General features: G+C 37.7%; 1 protein-coding gene across 1 annotated transcript in view; it reads right to left on the bottom strand.

The window, feature by feature from the left end:
• Window positions 1-6834: 6834 nt before the first annotated feature.
• The window catches only part of LOC106065951 (QRFP-like peptide receptor), a 77444-nt gene continuing 61417 nt past the window's right edge, over window positions 6835-22861 (bottom strand). Inside the window, exons 2-9 of the mRNA XM_056017127.1 lie at window positions 16933-16994; window positions 14839-15047; window positions 13019-13121; window positions 12536-12636; window positions 11426-11557; window positions 9453-9737; window positions 7503-7684; window positions 6835-6970 (exon numbers count right to left, since the gene is read on the bottom strand). Coding sequence (XP_055873102.1) covers window positions 6928-6970; window positions 7503-7684; window positions 9453-9737; window positions 11426-11557; window positions 12536-12636; window positions 13019-13121; window positions 14839-15039 — 1047 coding nt within the window. The 5' untranslated portion in view covers window positions 15040-15047; window positions 16933-16994 and the 3' untranslated portion in view covers window positions 6835-6927. The remainder of the gene's footprint in view (window positions 6971-7502; window positions 7685-9452; window positions 9738-11425; window positions 11558-12535; window positions 12637-13018; window positions 13122-14838; window positions 15048-16932; window positions 16995-22861) is intronic.

Below are 22861 nucleotides of genomic sequence, written 5' to 3' on the forward strand. Positions count from 1 at the left end.
TTTCAAAGATACTAATTTGTTTTTGGCTTTAAATGCTGTAGTACTCAATGGTGGCCCTTTGACAGAGCGCTTGATCACTACAGTGTGAGGTGCTCCTGAACCAGTGCGAATGAATGCTAATGGGTTGTTTCTAGTTCAAAACTAAGTAGGTGACATAACTTTTTGATGGGAAGGTAAGATAGCGTTCTTAACTTCCACTTTACCTACCCAGGGGTCGAGACCAACAGGTCCTTTAATGATTCCATCCACTTTTGTGCCGACTACAGCACTATAGTACAAAGCTACATTAATGGTTTAGTGAGTCACGGTTCATTGCGTTAACATTTTTTGGACTTACATTTTTTACTTGAACTGACTGTCTTCTGTCAGGTGTGATGTCATTGTAGTCTCAGACACGGTTCATTGCGTTAACATTTTTTTGGACTTACATTTTTTACTTGAACTGACTGTCTTCTGTCTGGTGTGACGTCATTGTAGTCTCAGACACGGTTCATTGCGTTAACATTTTTTTGGACTTACATTTTTTACTTGAACTGACTGTCTTCTGTCTGGTGTGACGTCATTGTAGTCTCAGTGCTTGGAAAAAAAAAAACACTGTCTACCCCCCCCACCTTTCCAATTTTTCACCGCACTGAGAAATATTTGTATGGACCACCAGACAGCAAACTTAACGTAATGTCTAGTCCACGGTCGACGACTCTTGTTCAAAGAGGATCGCTGAAACGTAAAATATAAACAAACTATTTATAGAAATTAGTTTGAAAGTGCTTCAAAACGAATTCCTTTTTGGCTTTCTTCCGTCCTGAGAGCATTCTGGTTCCGCATGGGACAGCAAGAGATCTCTTCCAAATCTCGTGGAAAACAGGTTTAAGTCAAATGGAAATCTATCGCCGAGGTCTGCTCTGGATATGGGAAAATATGTATATTACAACTAGGACTGTGTAGCCACTAGCCACTGAACATACTGTAATCCTTCTTTATCTTTGAATTTAAAAACTGGCTTATTGCTTTCATATTCAAAGACAATGAAAGGTCTCATTACAATATAGCTATTTTATTTTTTTTGTCACAAGCAGGGAAGAGAAGACTTGTGTTGGAAACCATTCCATTAGTTGACATGACATTGTTTCTATAAGCTAGTCGAACGAAATAAATGATTTTAAATTAGAGATATTGTCAATATAACTGGCGCTCTGGGTATAGCACTTCTTAGCGATCACATTTAACAATTATAATATGTATGTGTGTGATTTTATATATGGCTCCTTTTGTCTCGAAAGGCAATGGATGCGCCCAAGTGAGTCACTGGTTTTGGCTTAATCTTGAGACGGGGCAGAATCTGGTGTGGCTAATCAAGCCAATTCTAGAACGGCAGACTTTGCCACAATTCGTACATGTGTATGCCTCTTATTTAGGGCTAGCAGACAGGGCAGCTTTCTTTTTTTCCCTCTTGATTAAAGCCGCTTCAATTCTTTTGTTCTCAGCAAGGGTTGTCCCAGCACGCACAGTCTGTCTCCATGCACTCCGGTCTTTGGCTATGTTTTCCCACATACTTTCACTGATGCCTGAGGCTCTCATGTCTCGCTTGCAGACATCTCTATATGTTAGACTTGGGCGGCCCTTGGGTCTGACTCCTTCCACAAGCTCAGCATATAAGATATCTTTCGGGATTCTACCATCTGGCATGCGGGTGACATGTCCGAGCCAGCGTAATCTTCTTTGTGTCAGGAGAGCATACATGCTGTTCATATTGGCCAATCTCAAAACTTCCTGATTGGAGACATGGTCCCTCCAAGAGATGCCCATTATGCATCTCAGGCAGCGCAAGTGTGATTGTAAATCTTCCTAAAAAAGGCAACTTGGCAGATTGCAACAAATGGAGGGGCTTTACCCTCCTTTCTGTCCCTGGCAAAGTATTCAGCACTATTCTATTGGGGGGCGCGGTGGCTGGGTGGTTAAACACTTGGCCTCCGAACCTGGGGACCTGGGTTCGAATCTCGGTGAAGACTGATTTTAAATTCCGGGATTTTTAGGGCGCCCCTGAGTCCACTTAACTCTAATGGGTACCTGACTTTAGTTGGGGAAAGTAAAGGCGGTTGGTCATTATACTGGCCACATGACACCCTGCTCGTTAACCGTTGGCCAAATAAACAGATGAGCTTAACATCATCTGCCCTATAGATCACAAGATCTGAATGGGGTACTTCTTTTTTTTTACTTTCTATTGAGACGGCTTCAACAGTCTGTAAATGAGAGGCTCACAGAAGAAAAGATAGTTTCCGAAGAGGCAAAGCAGATCTTCGTTCTACGAAATATCATTGAACAGAGCCTCGAGTAACAACAACGGCTAGCGATCAGTTTCGTAGACTTTAACAAAGGGTTTGACAGTGTCCACCGAGAATCGCTATGGAAAATAATTAGAGAATTCGGCATCCCAGGAAAATTCGTCCAGATTCTACGATACCTTTACAGTCAATCTAGTTGCTGCATTAAAACAGGAGAAGGAACAACCAGTTTTTAGCATGGAGACAGATGCAAGACAGGGAGGGGTACGATAAGACAACCCTTTCCGTCTCACGTTCTCGAGTTGTCTGTCCTGACTAAGACCAAATGATGACATAGCCACCTATGTTGCATCATTCACAACCAATCGCTAACCTCCTCCCTCCTTCACCATAGAAACACGCCAACACACTCCACAACAAGCTCATTAAGCGTTCTTTTTTTGTAATTGTAAGCTTGTATTCTTAATAGAAACACTAGAAAAAGACTTGTGTAAACTGATATAATGTTATTGCCGATTGCGAGATATATCTCAACGAATGTTATATTGTAAATCGTTGTGCAAATAAGATAACTGCAGGACTTAAAAAGTGGTGTTTAATTTAAACTCTAAATTTTGCAGATTGGAAATGTAAATCTTCCAGTTCATTTGGTGTTGTTTTTTTTTTCAGAATGTTTTAGGATTATGGAATATTGAGGTCAAAGTGCCGTAGCTAGGAATTAGCCATCATTTGGGTGCCCGGGGAGGGGCTTGACCTCTTTCATTTTGCGTAATATTTAATGTAAAAAAAAAAAACACTCATTAGGGGGCAACCATCAAATGGGTGCCAGGGGGAATTTAGAGTTCCCTCCTCCCCCACCCTAGCTACGCCTCTGCTCATTGATAAATGTGTGTGTGTGTGTGTTCACTGTTTGTAATGTAATTTGTACTGTATAGATTACTTGGAATATACGAGGTAATAAACTGGAAGTGGGCAATTGACAGTGGGTGGTGTTAATGAAGATAGAATACAGTGGGTGATGTTAATGAAGATAGAATACAGTGGGTGATGGTTAGGAGAAAGTTATGTAATGCTTTTATAGATTTCATTTAGCTACAGCAGAACCACTGTCACTGTAGGTTCCTTTTGTCTCTGTCAGTCTCTGTAGTTCCCTGTTATCCCTGTCGGTCTCTGTAGTTCCCTGTTATCCCTGTAGGTCTCTGTAGTTCCCTGTTATCTCTGTCGGTCTCTGTAGTTCCCTGTTATCCCTGTCGGTCTCTGTAGTTTCATGTTATCCCTGTCGGTTTCTGTGGTTTCCTGTTATCTCTGTCGGTCTCTGTAGTTCCCTGTTATCCCTGTCAGTCTCTGTAGTTCCCTGTTATCTCTGTAGGTCTTTGTAGTTCTCTGTTTTCCTGTCGGTCTCTGTAGTTCCCTGTTATCTCTGTAGATCTTTGTAGTTCCCTGTTTTCCTGTTGGTCTCTGTAGTTCCCTGTTATCCCTGTCAGTCTCTGTAGTTCTCTGTTATCTCTGTAGGTCTTTGTAGTTCCCTGTTTTCCTGTTGGTCTCTGTAGTTCCCTGTTTTCCTGTTGGTCTCTGTAGTTCCCTGTTTTCCTGTTGGTCTCTGTAGTTCCCTGTTTTCCTGTCGGTCTCTGTAGTTCCCTGTTTTCCTGTTGGTCTCTGTAGTTCCCTGTTTTCCTGTTGGTCTCTGTAGTTCCCTGTTTTCCTGTTGGTCTCTGTAGTTCCCTGTTTTCCTGTCGGTCTCTGTAGTTCCCTGTTATCTCTGTAGGTCTTTGTAGTTCCCTGTTTTCCTGTTGGTCTCTGTAGTTCCCTGTTTTCCTGTTGGTCTCTGTAGTTCCCTGTTATCTCTGTAGGTCTTTGTAGTTCCCTGTTTTCCTGTTGGTCTCTGTAGTTCCCTGTTTTCCTGTTGGTCTCTGTAGTTCCCTGTTATGACCGCATAGGAAACGAGGAGATTAGATGCCCGTTTAGCCATAAGACGAATAGCACATAAAATTAAATGCAATAAAGACTTTAATAAAAACACAAAAAAACAGTTAAACATATTTTATTTGTTCAAAGAAAGCCTCATTTTTAAATTAGTTACACTTAGCACACAAAAAGAGTTCAGTGTCGTGACATATAAGTATGTAAGCATATTAGGCAATGAAATGTCGTGCAAATCACTTCACAGCAACGAAATCCATATTATGTTGTCGTCACTATTCTTCATTATCATATAAAGACTTAACAACTGTCTGAACCGTTCAGGTTGTGAGTAGACGTTTGCTGTGTCGTCATTCTTTCGGGTTGTCGGTTAAAGGCTAATGCAAGGCCTGTGTTGAATCGAAAATCCTTCGATAGCATACATTTTGAGTCTGATACAACCAATGTGAAAGTGTTATTGACGCTTCAGATTGGTCGCATAGACGAGAACCGCTGATAAGAAGCGAAACAAATATAGCACATATGTTTGTCCTTAAAACAAACAAGTATTAATTTATAACAGTAACAGTTTCTTTAGTTATATATTGATACTTAACAGCAGGCTGTTATACGTCAAGTCTTAATTGTTAATAAATTTAATAAAATATGACATTGAATAAAACGAATGATATTAAGTTAAAATATGTCACTAAACCATTCTGCTGGTCAAGTAGCAAATATGGCACTAAACATTCTACTGGTCAGATAGCACATGTGACACTAAACATTCTGCTGGTCAAGTAGCACATATGCCACTAAACATTCTGCTGGTAAGGTAGCACATATGGCACTAAACATTCTGCTGGTCAGGTAGCACATGTGACACTAAACATTCTGCTAGTCAGGTAGCACATGTGACACTAAACATTCTGCTAGTCAGGTAGCACATGTGACACTAAACATTCTGCTGGTCAGGTAGCACATGTGACACTAAACATTCTGCTGGTCAGGTAGCACATGTGACACTAAACATTCTGCTAGTCAGGTAGCACATGTGACACTAAACATTCTGCTGGTCAGATAGCACATGTGACACTAAACATTCTGCTGGTCAGGTAGCTTAAGTCAAAGAAACATTCTGCTTTTCATTAAGTCCGAAAACAGTAACACTCTTTACCACAAATGTTGCCTTTCCTTTTGTAATGAGAGGATCCAGATAATGACACAATTTCAATCAGTATTTTTGGCAGTGAAAACCCTTATAGCCGTGTAAATGAGAAGTAAAGAGTGTGCAACTCAATGACATTTCGATGGTTATCAGGATGCGATTCGTATTGTCTAACATTTCGATATGTTTGATTACGTCACACTAACATTTCGTTAGGTTTGATACCGTCACACTAATATTTGGATAGGGTTCAAAATGTCACACTATTATTTTGAAAGGTTTTATAACTCCACACTATTATTTTGAAAGGTTTGATAACTCCACAGTAACATTTGGATAGGTTTGATAACTCCACACTAACATTTGGATAGGTTTGATAACTCCACACTAACATTTGGATAGGTTTGATAACTCCACACTAACATTTGGATAGGTTTGATAACTCCACACTAACATTTGGATAGGTTTGATAACTCCACACTAACATTTGGATAGGTTTGATAACTCCACACTAACATTTGGATAGGTTTGATAACTCCACACTAACATTTGGATAGGTTTTATAACAGCACACTAACATTTGGATAGGTTTTATAACTGCACACTAACATTTGGATAGGTTTTATAACTCCACACTAACATTTGGATAGGTTTTATAACTCCACACTAACATTTGGATAGGTTTTATAACTCCACACTAACATTTGGATAGGTTTTATAACTGCACACTAACATTTGGATAGGTTTTATAACTCCACACTAACATTTGGATAGGTTTTATAACTGCACACTAACATTTGGATAGGTTTTATAACTGCACACTAACATTTGGATAGGTTTTATAACTCCACACTAACATTTGGATAGGTTTTATAACTGCACACTAACATTTGGATAGGTTTTATAACTCCACACTAACATTTGGATAGGTTTTATAACTCCACACTAACATTTGGATAGGTTTTATAACTCCACACTAACATTTGGATAGGTTTTATAACTGCACACTAACATTTGGATAGGTTTTATAACTGCACACTAACATTTGGATAGGTTTTATAACTCCACACTAACATTTGGATAGGTTTTATAACTGCACACTAACATTTGGATAGGTTTTATAACTCCACACTAACATTTGGATAGGTTTTATAACTCCAAACTAACATTTGGATAGGTTTTATAACTGCACACTAACATTTGGATAGGTTTTATAACTCCACACTAACATTTGGATAGGTTTGATAACTGCACACTAACATTTGGATAGGTTTTATAACTCCACACTAACATTTGGATAGGTTTTATAACTGCACACTAACATTTGGATAGGTTTTATAACTGCACACAGTTTCTAGAAGCCAAAAGACTTCGTTGTGCCTTTTGTAGTGACATGTTATCTGCCTGCTATTTTCATGGCATTGCCAGAAAAGAATTACGTGGATTATTTCCCTTGGAACGTGAATTATCTCCAGTTAAACGTAACTTATCTCACTGCCTTGTTGTGTTGTACAATATATGAAAACATAGCAGGGGGACACGCTTTTTCAATCCCTTGTTCAACAGCTCTAGCGTTTAATTCATATAATACACTCTGTCTTTTACATTTTTTCTGCATCTGTAATAAAAATAAAACAAATATTAGAAAGCTTAATAATTTAAACAAAAAAAATGATATAAGTCTAGATTGAATAATTGAATACCAACGTCAATATGACATACGTTTGTAAGTCTTAAAAAACAATCATTTAGGTTTACAGAAATATGACAGCGAATAACATTAGATTTTTAATATTAGAATCCCAAATATTTGCAACGCAGTGAAATCACAAATAAATATTCCATCATGGACAGAAAGCTATACTCAGAGAGACAGAGAGAGAGAGAGAGAGCAAGAGGAATAAACAGATAAATAAATAGATAGATAGATAGACAGATAGATAGATAGATAGATAGATAGATAGATAGATAGATAGATAGATAGATAGATAGATAGATAGGTAGGTAGGTAGGTAAGTAGGTAGGTAGGTAGGTTGGTAGGAAGGTAGGTAGGTAGGTAGATAGGTAGGTAGGTAGGTAGGCAAGTAAGTAGGTAGGTAGGTAAGTAGGTAGGTAGGTGGGTAGGTAGGTAGGTAGGTGGAGGACATTACCTGGGAAGTGACACAAGGAAGGCTCTACGAAACCTTGGAGACATCCAGGTGTAGATGACCGGGTTGCCCGCACTGTTGACGTAGGTCACCAGACGACATAAAGACAGCAAGTTGTAGAAGGGTTCAAACCCAAGGCTCTCGAGGCTCTTCTCTTCAGCGAACGTGAGCCACAGAGTGAAAATCTGTTTTCATCAAAATAAGAGAATCATTTTCAAGATTTTTTTTTGTTTCACACATCATCTATTTAAACACACACATACACACACACACATATCCATCTATTTTTGTTAAACAGTGAATATTTTAATATTTTGAATATAATAGAGTAATCAAAATATAAAAATAAAATTACAAAACATATGAATATAAGTAACAAGCAGAAACTGACAATATTGATTCTGTATAATTGACTTTCGATGTTGATCTAGTGGCTGTAGCCAGTCTTGTAATAGTACTAAATATATGATGGCTTCATGGTCGTGCGGTTTGGGCGCTGGACTTTCGCATCCGAAACATGTCAAACATTTTACAAACAAATCATTGTACAAAACAAACACCGAAAGTCCTAAGAATCCACTTACTAAAAATGGTTTCATACTATTTTTTTTTCGTACTGTTCAGGAGGGGGTTAGTTATGTTTTTGTGTTGTATGAAATACATATAAACGAAATAAGCCTACAATACAAAAATATTCTAATAAAAGCATATACTTTATATAGAAATCAAAGCCAAGACACGTTTTTTTTAATATAATTTTTGTTCGATTGTCTCCCTTGAATTGAACACCAATGAGTACATAGACCTTGTGTGTAGTGATGCAATCCAGTAGAAATTGTTAATACTTTAGCATAAATATTTAGTTTTTAACACACTTTGAAAAAATTTACTTGTTAAGGGGTTTCGAACCCTTCAAAAGCAGTTCAATCGTCATGCGTTAAGTAGGTAAAAATGCGCGAATTCAAGAGATAAACACATGGTACTATTCAGGGCTATCTAACGATTGCGCAAAACTGTGCAGGTCTAACAACTACTTCTCTTTAAACCGTTCCCCGAAATTAAAATTTTAATAGCCTAAATACAAATGTGTATTGTCTGCGCGGTGGCAGAGTGGTTATTCACTTGGATTCCGAACCCTGTTTCCTGAGTTCGAATCTCATTGAAGATTGAGGTAGTTGAGCTTCGGGATTCCTATGGCGGTCCTGAAACCAACCTACTCTTATGGGTACCCGATTTTAGTTGTTGGATGTTGTTCTGACTACATGATACCCTGCTCGTTAACTGTTGGCCAAAGAAACAGATGATCTATAGACCACATGGTTTGAAATGGGGAACTTTATTAGATACATAAAGGAATGGACAGGACTGTCATTGAAGGAATTCTGTCTTAGGCAAAAAGATAGAGATGAATAGAGAAGGACGGTAAACAGATCATGAGTGGTGCCCCAACGGTCCAACATACCAAGGGACAGATGAAGGGGATGTACTTCATATATAAAAAAGAAAATAAAATTAGAGTAATTCAATTTCTCTCTTCCCAAATAGATCTAAGACATGCTTTTAGATTTATGCATATATTGGCCTCCTTTAGTCGTAGAACAACTATGGTTCATCTCGGACAAGCGAGATGAAAGCCTGGGCATTGTCTATGGTCGGAACATTGTCGCCCACCTCTCCGCGCAGCTGATGAGACCAAAGGAACGGAATATCCGATACAGTTTGGGATCAGTAGCGCCACAGGCTCTGCCATTCTGTAGCACAGTGTGCAGTTTGGATATTTGAAGCTATAAAATCCTGCACTGGGACTCCATTTACTCAACTCTTAATAACAAAACAAAAAAAAACACAGTTTAATATGTTTTTTGTATAAGTATGATCCATTTTGATCTACAACCTTGAACCTTACAAATATGCGCAAATAAAAGGTTAATAGATTCAACGTTGCAAGCTCACCTTAAAGGGCATAAGGCAGAGGAAGAAAACCACTACGATGGCGACCATCATGCGCGCTACTTGACGTCTGCTCTTGGCAGACGACGCGTTGACCTCATTACGAGGGCCATCGGCGTGACCGTTCTCTTTGACGGCGATGATGTCACTTCCGCTGAGTCTGCGCAAGGCAAGGATGACGGAAGTGTAGAGGAAGATGAGCAGCAGGAGGGGGAGGACGAAGGTGCAGCAGAAGATAATGGTGACCATGATTCTGGAAGGCAGTTTGTAAGCCTTGGTTCTGCATGCCTGAAACAGTTCAAATAAAGAAAAGAATAATTTTGTATAATATGTACTACTTATCAGGGGCAGACTGGGTGTTAGGCACGGTCATTTCTATACAATCCGGCCCTTAAATTGTATATTAAATGATTGACATCCATTTCTGGGTTACCTGTCCTCAAAGTCATTCTGTTAAGTTTGATAATCTATCGATAACTAAACGCAAGTATACAATGAACTCTGTATCTTTTTAAGAAATAAAGTAGGCCTTATAATTGCTTTTTAATCGCTATAAGTGTGAGCCCTTAAAAGATGAAGACTACCAGAAGCACTGTCTAGGGATGTAAACTATTACATTATTTCGGAAAATGTGTTAGATTAAATTAGCATTATGCTGTAGAGTTTGTGAAAGATTAAAAAAAAACACGACGCTGAGAGGGCCTTTTTTAACAACAATATAACAAGAAAATAACAAGAACATAACATTATTATTATACGTTTAGTAAGTTTTATAGTGGCATTCATGAGGCCCTTTAGATGGGCCCTACCGGCCCATTGGGGTACCGGCCCATCGGGCATTCGCCTGAATGTCCATGTAGCCAGTCCGCTCCTATTACTTAGTCAGCAATGGAAAAAAAAGGTCTGAGTCTAACTATTTCTGACGGGTACACAGGGCCGGATTTAAGTATGTTGAGGCCCAGGGGTAGAAGTTTTTTTTTTTTTTATTTGATACTATGACTATTATGAATACTTATATCTAAAAGTCTGACTTAGGTGACACCAAAATCAGACTGATGCTCTCCCTGTCATGGCCACATTCTTGCGAGTCTTGGACGCTGACTGCAGAGCTAGAGAGTTAGTCCCAGCAATGGAATTGAGATGCTACAGAAGGATTCAAGATATCAAATTTACGGACCGCATCACAAACGACAAGATTGGAGACAGGGTTACTAGAGCAACAGGATAACTGAAGATTAAAGAAATTATAAATAGTCAAAATATAACTAGAATGCACTATGTTTAGCATGATAACCAGTTGTCTATAATGTGACAAAATAGCCGACAGATACCTAGCAATGGAATTAAGATGCCACAGAAGGATCCTAGGTATCACATTCAAAGACCACATCACAAACCAAGAGATTAGAGACAAGGTTACTGCAGCGATTCGGACTCCATGATTAACTACTACCTATCGTAAAAAACGCGAGCTTAAAATCTATGGCCATATTAGAAGATCTTCGGGGCTCGCAAAGACCTTCCTTCAGGGAACAGTACCAAGAAAAAGAATAAGAAGCAGACAGAGAAACGCATGGGACTGCAACATAAAATAATGGACGGGCCTGCCATTGAAAGAGGTTCTAACTAAGGCGAAGACAGAGGAATGGAGAAAGACGGTCGACGAGTCTTGCGTGGTGCCCCAACGGTCCAGTAAAGTAAAAGATAGGTAAAGGTAAAAGGTCAGTATATTTTTCTTTACTCTATATCTCAAACATACTATGAAATTCAAAACTCAAAACATAGTTGTCCACTATTCAGTGTAATATATACTCTTCAAATCACGTTATTTAATGGACAATATCGGAGCTTCCTTCAATTTAATGCCTGCTGTTTTCTTTATAATTACACACTTATTTCCGAATTCATGACATTTCCAGTTATCGATTGCTTACGCGGCGTTAATTTTTTTTTTTTGGTTGTTATTTAAAGCGTACCTCGGCATTAGATCCATCAACGAATTTCCCGGCGTCTAAGCTGGTGAAGAAGATAAAGGGCAGTGCAGTGAAGCATGACAGAATCCAAACGGGTAACAGCAGAAGCCAAGTGTGTTTAGGGCAGGTTCGAATCTGAAAAAACAAAGTATATTTTATTTTATTCAAAAATCAATTAATTGTAGGACGGGATAGAATCCTTCAATAGAGCGTGTCGGGACATTTATTTCACACCAATTCTCAATCGCCCGTGTATTTAGATAGTAGCGTTGGAGGTTCTGCCAGCAGGACCGGCCTTATTTATAGGCAAACTAGGCAGCCACCTAGGGCCTTCAATTACCTCAGGTCGGCCCTGCTGCCTGAATGCCAGGCGAAGGATTTCAAATAAAATCATTTATTCTGAGCTTGCTGATGGAGTCAGACCCAAGGGAGGCTCAAGACTAACCCACACAGATGTAAGCAAGTGGGATCTTAGGTCTACAGACATTACTGAAAGTATGTGGAATTCTATAAAACAGACCGTGCTGGCACGACCCTCGCTACGATCCAATGGACTGAGGTAGACATATACAAAAGATACAGGAAGATATCCGCCCTAGCTGCTACCCCTAAAACAGAGGCCTTTACATACACGAACTGTATCCAACGTTGCCTCTGAAGAATCGGCCTGTTAAGTAGCACCCCCGACTCAAAGAGAACAAGCCAAAACCAGTGAACTATCTTGGCGCATCCTATTTCTTTCGAGAAAAAATGAGCCATACAGTAATAGATCTATGACAATAAATCTTGCCGGAAATCAATTCAATAAATAAATAAATGCTTAAAAACGATAATGCTTATACAAAGGGAAGCACCGCATAATCGTTGCGATAGTTATCAATACTGCAAGGTATGTTTCCCCTTTTTCTAAATAAAACAAAATTAATTAATTACCACAAACAAAATTAATTAATTACCACTATAAATATCTAATCCGTGAATGGGAAGTGGGGAAAATAAGTTGTACAAGAATCCACTCAGACAGACTGATGGAGTTGATTCAAGCTTTGTAAATACTGTATCCTTCAAAAGTATTAATTCTTAACAAGACAAGCAGTAATAATAAAAGCTGACCTGAGGGTGGCAGATGGTCAAGTAACGGTCAAAGCCTATGAGTAACAAGGTAAGCACTGATGCATGAAGTGTCCAGTGTTCTAAAAAGGGAATGAGCTTGCCTAAACAAATAAATCAAAGATTACTATTTTATAATTAAGATGGTGGGCAGTTTGATTTCAAAAGAGCAAGATAGATAGATAGATAGATAGATAGATAGATGATGTATATGTAGATATAGATCTTTTGTCTGAAACAGATTATCGATGTTCTTTTAAATATTTCTAAAGCCGATACAAAGGTTATTGTTTTGTTTTCTTTAAGTTGTATTTATCAATTATGTTGATAGTGTTAAAAATTCTTCATTTTATAGTCGTTTTAAGTCTTATCTAGTTTTTTATTTCCTTTGTTTGTTAGCCGTTAAAGATGGCATATTATTAACTATTAAAATTCTTCTAAAAAACTATAAAAAGAGAAATTCGACTCCTTATGTCTTCAACTTACACATGAAGTATCCCAGCACCCACTGCTCCCTGGTGTAGAACTCTAACATGGCTGAAGGTTGACAGACAGCCAGCACTAACAGATCGGCAACACTTAAACTGGCCTGCAATCAAACAGGTTTCCTACTTAGAACAAATAAAACATCAAGCCAGTGATAGTAAAAGTAGTCAGTGTTCAGTCAAAGAGCGGTGCTGGAACAGTCTCAAAGAGTTCCTCAGTCAAAGAGCGGCGCTGGAACAGTCTCAAAGAGTTCCTCAGTCAAAGAGCGGCGCTGGAACAGTCTCAAAAAGTAAAAAAGAAGTGATTACAATTTCGTTTTTTCCTCGCCTCAATGGCTAGAGCGGTTGTCGATTGTTTTGATTCTACGTCATGTATGGCATCCAATATAACGCCCGTCAAAATCGTTTAGTCAGTCTTGAGTGGTATGTAAACAATAATAATACACATATGTGTGAATAATTTGGGAAAATTGTCTGTGACGTAGCTAGGGTGATGCTTCCGATATTCTGAATGATCATGAATTGTCACAAGATAAGAAACTAGTAGACAGATGTTTATAAAGTTTAATTTAGAAGTCAGAACAGGAAAAATCAAAAAACAAAAAAAAAATGAATTATACAGTTTACTCATACTATTAATTTATGTAATTTAATTAGTAAATATATATCGTAATATTAAGGAACAAAAGAACAACTAACAAAGATAAAACAAACCGTTATTTTATAGTGCCTTTTCACGGTGTTTACGAATTATTAATTATTATTATGGAAATGAATGTTCATCCTCTGGCAATGCCAGTGTCAAGTTTGATTGAAAAGAATCAAAATTCGTTGTAGTCTCTTTAACAGCGTCCACTTCGAAATGTTCTGATCAGGAGGCAGGTCTTCAGCAGACCGGGTACACTATTCTGCCTCAACGTGGCTCTCGGGTGGAAACGATCATTTGAGGAAGTGTCTTTATTGACACTATCACCATTTGACCAATTCAGCATTAATGTTTCTTAGGTCAATGTGTCAGCCGTAGTAGCCTATGGGCAGTATAGGCTCACGCTTCTACCTCACCTACATGAGGAAAGCTGTGTTTTTCTGCAGTGTTGTAATTTAAAAAACAAACAAACAGAAAAACATAAACAATACATTTTTTAAAAAAAAGCTTATATTAAGTGTCATTGTATCAATTAGTTTGGATAATTATATAATTCTATCCTCGATGAATCTAGACAAAATATTTTTACCAATTGTTTTTGTTTAACTTTTAGCTTTCTCAACGCTCTATGATCCTATCGCCTGACTGGACCAATTGTGAAAAGGGGGAGGGAAGCAGGGGGTATCTTGGTGAATGTTTACATTATCGTTTTTTAAATGCATTAAAAAAAATGTTCACTCGGTGCTCAAGAGGCCTCAAGGCTCAAGGGAACTAATTCAACTTATTCTTTTCTATTGATTCTTGTGTTGTCAGGTTAAAAAAAATAATTCAGCGAAACTTCAGCTTGATCCTATATTGGGTGCATGAGAAATTACGTGTACCAATTTTTTTTAACATTCATCCATACAGACAGATTGAAAAAAGCTTTGTAAGAAAGGAAATCTTAATTTCGGGTAGGTATAAAAAAGGGAATGTTAAACCATGTTAAACCATTTGTCTAATCGTACCAGGTGAAATCAACCTTTAAAACATCTTTGCGACAGGTTACTATCAGAATTGTAATTATAAAAAAGTGAAAAAGTGTTCGACACAAGGAAGCCAGAAAAGTTACGACATTAAACGAGTTATAACATTTGCTATTATGCAAATCAAATGTTATTATGCTTAAAGCTTACCAGGAAATAGTTCACCCTCGTTCTCATGACACGCATGCGCACGATGACCACTAGGACAAGGACGTTGCCAATGACGCCAACCACAAAGATAACGATGTTGAGTATCGTGACGTAGGCGTACATGTAGACAGGCGGTGACAAGTCGATGACGTCAGAGGTGTTGCTGGCGACCTGCCCTCCATTCGACATATTGATACTCATAGTTTCGTCTTTGAAAGGGAGAGAACCAAAATAAATAATAATAATATTAAAAAAAAAACATGTTAATATCCATTTTGTGTATAACAGATTTTTGGAGTCAGAAGTTAAATCTGACGACCCACTATCCAATTGTATCACAGAGATCTGTGAATAGTTTTGAAGTTATTAGAACACCGTTTTATAATAATTTTTTTTTCATCAGCGCTTTTTTTTTTAGTGTCGATACTCAGTGATGGATTGCTTAATTTTTAACTACTAATAAATTAATAATAAACGTTACAATACAGAAAAATGTAGAACATGTGAAACGATTGAACACACACATTAAACAGCAAGCGATAATACACTTCATTATTCAAATGTAATGAGTTCATACATGTGAATTTATCATAAAGCTGAAAAGTGAATAGAACGACCTCGCAATAATCAGATCATATTTTTCTATATTTAGTCTTTCAGGTTAAAACTTCTAGCAACAGGAAATATAGTAAAAGTTCTTTTTTTTTTATCTATTTTATGATTAACTTCCTTTATATTTATTCTTCCATGTAGAAACTCGAAGCTACGAGAGCGAATATATTAATAAACATATTTACATTTCTTTTGCGACCCAAACATGCACACTATTTGAGTGTGAGATTTTTTTTTCAATAACGTTCAGTTTTTTCTTTATGCGTCAAGCTAATTTTCCTCGCAACTTTGAGGTCTGTTTAGATAACATTCACTACCAAGTATCGTAAGGACGCCCGGGGAAGCTAGCCTGTAGGCGCCTCCTTCTATTATTGTGGGAAGCGTGGTCGAGAGGCTAAGTGCGCTTGGCTTGGTTCCCTCTGAAGGGGACTCGAGGTTCGACACCCGACTCTGGCAGAGTTGTGTTTACTGAGCGCCTGAAGTCAGCACGGAAAAACCTTCTCCTAGATCCCCATCCCCCCCACCCCCCCCCCCCACACACACACTGGTCCACAAATGAGATTGGACCAAAGCGCTCTGAGTATGCCATATGCATGAAAGTAGCGCTATATAAAAAGCCATAGTTTATATATTTATTTTATTATCTCCAAGAAAACAGTCAATAGTAAGCAATTAATATCTCGACATTTGTTGTGACAATTAAGAAGAAGAAGAATGGCATTGATTGTATGTAGTGCTTTTATACACATTTGAATTTATCATAAAGCTGAAAAGTGAATAGAACGACCTCGCAATAATCACGTCTTATTTTTCTATATTTAGTCTTTCATGTTAAAACTTCTAGCAACAGGAAATATAGTAAAAGTTCTTTTTTTTTTGTATCTATTTTATGATTAACTTCCTTTATATTTATTCTTCCATGTAGAAACTCGAAGCTACGAGAGCGAATATATTAATAAACATATAACACCACTCCGGCGACCAGAGGCTGCCAACCCGCCTTCACCAGCTACGAAACTGGCACTACTTATGAAAGAAGATATTCACTAAATCGTCACTGCTTATTAAAATAATATGCATGACAACTACTTATAAAAGATCGAGATTCAATACAAAGCCGCCCCATTTGAAATAATCTCTCCAGACCTCACTGGCTGAATACATTTGATCCCCAAATAAAACCTAAATCTGAGTGATTCGCTCTGGGTATCTTCATCGGCATATTTATGACTGGCTACTATATTTGATGCATACTGATCAGGTCCACAGTTGAGGAGGCAATCTACGTGTGCCACGGTCCGCTATAACTAAATTTTACATTCACAGTCCATCTACTACATTTGTTATTCATGTATCCATATAGGCAGCCGTTGAATATGACCATTAGACTTTTAGTTTCTTTAACAGCTGCTAAGTATTCTGATTACTGAGCCATGTATCTGCCAGTAATTACATTCCTATTTAAGTTTAAAGATGACTCACACGTGTGCGGGTGGCCTCTGACCTGGAGAATTGGGAAGCTTTGGTTGCTTACACCCTCATGACTGAAATTAAATTATAAATAAAGAAAAATATGCTAAAATATTTTTTTTTATTCAAGGTTATATTAATTGTAATGTATTATTTAGTTTGAAACAGTCATATAACTAAATGTGTAATAGATCTAGAATAAGAATAATAAATATGTGCGATTACTGGCGATTAGACATAGTTTTATCACTTGTTTTTGTTTAGCGCATTGTGTTCATCTTTCTTAATGAGCCTATGAACCTATGAAGTTACGAACCTATGAAGTTATGAGCCTATGAAGTTATGAACCTATGAAGTTATGAACCTATGAAGTTATGAACCTATGAAGTTATGAGCCTATGAAGTTATGAACCTATGAAGTTATGAGCCTATAAACCTATGAAGTTATGAGCCTATAAACCTATGAAGTTATGAGCCTATGAAGTTATGAACCTATGAAGTTATGAGCCTATGAACCTATGAAGTTATGAACCTATGAAGTTATGAGCCTATGAACCTATGAAGTTATGAACCTATGAAGTTATGAACCTATGAAGTTATGAACCTATGAAGTTATGAACCTATGAAGTTATGAACCTATGAAGTTATGAACCTATGAAGTTATGAGCCTATGAACATATGAAGTTATGAACCTATGAAGTTATGAGCCTATGAACCTATGAAGTTATGAACCTATGAAGTTATGAGCCTATGAAGTTATGAACCTATGAAGTGATGAGCCTATGAACCTATGAAGTTATGAACCTATGAAGGTATGAGCCTATGAACCTATGAAGTTATGAACCTATGAAGTTATGAACCTATGAAGTTATGAGCCTATGAAGTTATGAACCTATGAAGTTATTAAAATATGAAGTTATGAACCTATGAAGTTATGAGCCTATGAACCTATGAAGTTATGAACCTATGAAGTTATGAGCCTATGAAGTTATGAACCTATGAAGTGATGAGCCTATGAACCTATGAAGTTATGAACCTATGAAGGTATGAGCCTATGAACCTATGAAGTTATGAACCTATGAAGTTATGAACCTATGAAGTTATGAGCCTATGAAGTTATGAACCTATAAAGGTATGAACCTATGAAGTTATGAACCTATAAAGTTATGAACCTATGAAGTTATGAGCCTATGAAGTTATGAGCCTATAAAGTTATGAACCTATGAAGTTATAGGCCTATGAAGTTATGAACCTATGAAGTTATGAGCCTATGAAGTTTGGAACCTATGAAGTTATGAGCCTATGAACCTATGAAGTTATGAACCTATGAAGTTATGAGCCTATGAAGTTATGAGCCTATGAAGTTATGAGCCTATGAAGTTATGAACCTATGAAGTTATGAGCCTATGAACCTATGAAGTTATGAGCCTATGAACCTATGAAGTTATGAACCTATGAAGTTATGAACCTATGAAGTTATGAGCCTATGAAGTTATGAACCTATGAAGTTATGAACCTATGAAGTTATTAACCTATGAAGTTATGAGCCTATGAAGTTATGAGCCTATGAAGTTATGAACCTATGAAGTTATAGGCCTATGAAGTTATGAACCTATGAAGTTATGAACCTATGAAGTTATGAACCTATGAAGTTTGGAACCTATGAAGTTATGAACCTATGAAGTTATGAACCTATGAAGTTATGAGCCTATGAAGTTATGAGCCTATGAAGTTATGAACCTATGAAGTTATGAACCTATGAAGTTATGAACCTATGAAGTTATGAACCTATGAAGTTATGAGCCTATGAAGTTATGAGCCTATAAATTTATGAACCTATGAAGTTATAGGCCTATGAAGTTATGAACCTATGAAGTTTGGAACCTATGAAGTTATGAACCTATGAAGTTATGAACCTATGAAGTTATGAACCTATGAAGTTATGAACCTATGAAGTTATGAACCTATGAAGTTATGAGCCTATGAACCTATGAAGTTATGAACCTATGAAGTTATGAACCTATGAAGTTATGAGCCTATGACTTGACCGAACCTGATGGAAAGTAGGGGGGGGGGTGAGAAAGGATGGGGTATCTGGGTGAAATTGTGTATACATATTTTTACGATCTCTCCTACTCAGACCTTCTGTAAACACTGCTAAACACAACACAGCTCATCTAACACATCAAGAACCTTATAACAAGAGCTCCAAATAATCTGGTGCTTTAATAATGGTCAATTAAAACAGCCAATATGACACAATTGGGAACACAATCAACTGCTACAATGTTAGACTGTATATCACCGTACTAGACTCTACTGTCTCTTCCTGGACTCGTACGTTTTACTCGAGGACTCTACCAGGACCGACTTCATGGCCGACTACAGTCCCGGTCTCCTCTGTGTCCTCTGTTGAACTGCCCCTTTCTTACACACTGTGTCTCTGGTCCACGCAGGCTTTCGATCACATTGGTCATATTTGCCTGTAATCGTAGTACTGTCCCTTGTCCATCGCCTCAGTTCACGTATACTGTTAACCCTTTCGCGCCGCCAATAGGGTTATAACAATATAAAGGGGACTAATTCAACATTACCATACGGCGGAACTGGAGAAGCACATTACTAGATGTACGAAACAGAAGAGGAGCAGATATTGGCTCAGACCACCACCTAGTTGTTGCCAAACTAAAAATGAAGCTGGCCAGCAATAAAACAGAAAGAAACAAAAGGAAAAGATTTGACCTAGACAAGCTCAACAACACACAGATTAAAAAGGAATTCCAACTATCCCTTCAAAATAGATTTGCTGTGCTACAACTAGATGAGGCCAAACAAAGCGTCGATAAATCTTGGCAAAATTTCAAAGAAATTATTACTGAAACAAGCAATGAAGTACTAAGCCTTAACCCTAAGAAGAAAAAACAGTGGATTAGTGACGAGACATGGAAATTAATCGAAGAAAGGAAATGCGCTAAACAGGCAGTTAACCTAGCAAAAACAAGAAACCACAAGCAACAATCAAAACAAGACTACCAAGCAGTTTCACAGAAAGTCACCAAAATGCTTAGACAAGACAAACGATCATTTTACAATAATCTGGCAGAACAGGCAGAAGAAGCAGCAGGTAAAGGAGATATAAAACAACTATACAAAATCACCAAACTTCTCAGTACCAAAAAGGCTAATTGCAATGTTCCAGTCCGAAACAAATACGGAAAACTACTTTCTTCAATAAATGAACAACTTGAAAGATGGAAAGAATATTTTCAAGAAGTGCTCAATAGACCTAAACCACGAAATCCACCAGATCTAAATGTAGGACCAACACTAGACATAAACATGGAAGAAATAACAAAAGAAGAAATAAGGAATGCACTCAAACAAATGAAGACAGGTAAAGCAGCTGGAATTGACAACATACCACCCGAAGTCCTAAAAGAAGGAGGAAGTGAAATAGTTGACCAAATGCACAAACTATTCAACAAAATTTGGTTAACAGAAACACCTCCGGGTGAGTGGAAAAAGGGCTTGCTAATTAAAATACCAAAGAGTGGAGATCTATCACAATGTGAGAAATGGCGAGGCATCACTTTGCTGTCAGTACCAAGCAAGATTTTTAGCAGAATCCTACTAAACAGAATAAAGGGAGCATGTGATGAACACCTAAGGGAAGAACAGGCCGGATTCAGAAAAGGGAGATCTTGTGCTGACCAAATAGCTACACTCAGGATAATTGTAGAACAATGTGTCGAATGGCAATCTCCTCTCTATGCAACTTTTGTTGACTTTGAAAAAGCTTTTGATAGTGTCGACAGAGAATCTATCTGGACTGTAATGAGACATTATGGGATCCCCAATAAAATAATAACCATAATCAAGAACCTTTATGATGGTTTCACCTGCCAAGTAACCCACTGTGGCAAGCTGTCAGAGGAATTTCCAGTCACAACAGGAGTCAAACAGGGATGTCTTCTTTCACCACTCCTGTTCCTTCTAGTACTGGATTGGGTCACAAAAGAAGCCTACTCTAACGCAGGGAAAGGAATCCAATGGACTCTCACACAAAAGCTGGAAGATCTGGAATTCGCTGATGACATAGCCCTATTATCACACAGACTACAGGATATGCAAGAAAAGGTCACAGCTTTAAGCGAAGTAGGAAAAAGAGTAGGCCTCAAAATAAACCACCAAAAAACTAAAGTACTTAAAGTAAACAATAAACAAAGTGGAGACATAGTATTGGATTCTCAGACAATAGACCAAGTAGAAAATTTTATATACCTTGGGAGTGTAGTCAGTATATCAGGTGGAACAGATGAAGACATTAAACGCCGTATAAATCTAGCACATCAGACATTTACACAGCTAAAACCAACCTGGAAATCTCCTTACATCTCAAACAAGACTAAACTAAGAATCTTTAATTCTAATGTCAAGGCTGTCCTACTGTATGGTTCTGAAACATGGAGAACAACTGAAGCCACAACAAAAAAATACAGACCTTCATCAACAGATGCCTGAGAAATATCCTAAAAATACACTGGTATGACAAAGTAGAAAACACCAAACTGTGGGAGATGAGTGGACAGAAAAATATAGAAGTGCAGATCTTAGAGAGGAAGTGGAGATGGATTGGTCACACCCTTAGAAAAGATACCAGCAACAGAGCTAGGCAGGCCATAGAGTGGAACCCCCAGGGAACAAGACGCAGAGGAAGACCAAAAAGAACATGGCGACGCAGTGTACTTGAAGAAGCAGAGAAGACCGGGAAGAGCTGGGACACCATCAAAAAGCTAGCAAGAGACCGTGGAGAGTGGCGTGTTTATGTCGAGGCCCTATGTTCCATGAGGAACTCAAAGGAATGATGATGATGATGATGAATTCAACATATAATATCAAACCTGTCAACTACAGTTTCTTCCCCTTGTTTGATACCCTACACATTAAATAATATCCTATTGATAATTAAGTAAATAGTTGTTTTTTTTTAATTCTTGTTGTTTTGTCAAGCAAGGGAAATAACTGCAAAATTTCAAATTGATCCGAGATCGTTTTGCATAGAAAACGTGTACAAACTTTTTACCATACAGACAGAGTGAGTTAAATATGCTTTGTAAAAAAAAATACTAATGGTTGTCGAATTTCTGAACCCTACAATGATAGGAAATAAACAAAATTTTTAAAAGTTTCCCTTTTAGACTTTGCAGGCTCATAAGCCAAAGCCACTGCGCCCCCTAAACGAACTGTTAAGGCATTATAAGTCTTGTCTATGTAGACCTATATGTAGATACAGGCCAATAATAGAATATGCATTCTCTGTTTGGGACCCTTCAACCCAAGAAAACATTAAGAAAGTGGAACAGACACAAAATAGAGCAGTGAGATTCATAACAGACAAATATTCACATTTGACTAGAGTAACACCTTTAGTAAAATCACTAAATTTAGAAAGCCTTCAGGACAGAAGACTCAAAAGTAAAGTAGCAATTATCCATAAAACAATGAACCATAATCTTCAAATACAAAAACAAAACCTAACAAAATACTCAGACACAAAGATAAAGGCACATTCCTCGTTCCATATGCTAGGACAAATTTGTACAAATACTCCTTCTTCCCTAGTGCTATTAGATCATGTATTGGGTTGCTGAGCCAGCCAGGAAAACCAGTGACTTGGCAGAATTTAAGTCATTGGTTAACATGCATGACTAGATGCATGACGCGTAGGACGTAATCATCTACTTTTTTTTAAAGTGACGTCTGAATAAGAGAAGGTAAGATAAGATAAGATTGATATAATCGTCAGACCTAAGACATAGTGAGTAAACCAATAAATAGAACAAGACATATATGTAAAGGAAAAAAAAGACCCCCCCACCCATTCCCACAACACACACACACACAGCCGACTGAAATTGCTTCAAGCATCCGTTCCGGGCTC

This window comes from Biomphalaria glabrata, chromosome 18 (assembly GCF_947242115.1).
Source record: "Biomphalaria glabrata chromosome 18, xgBioGlab47.1, whole genome shotgun sequence".
NCBI classification, from domain to species: Eukaryota; Metazoa; Mollusca; class Gastropoda; family Planorbidae; genus Biomphalaria; species Biomphalaria glabrata.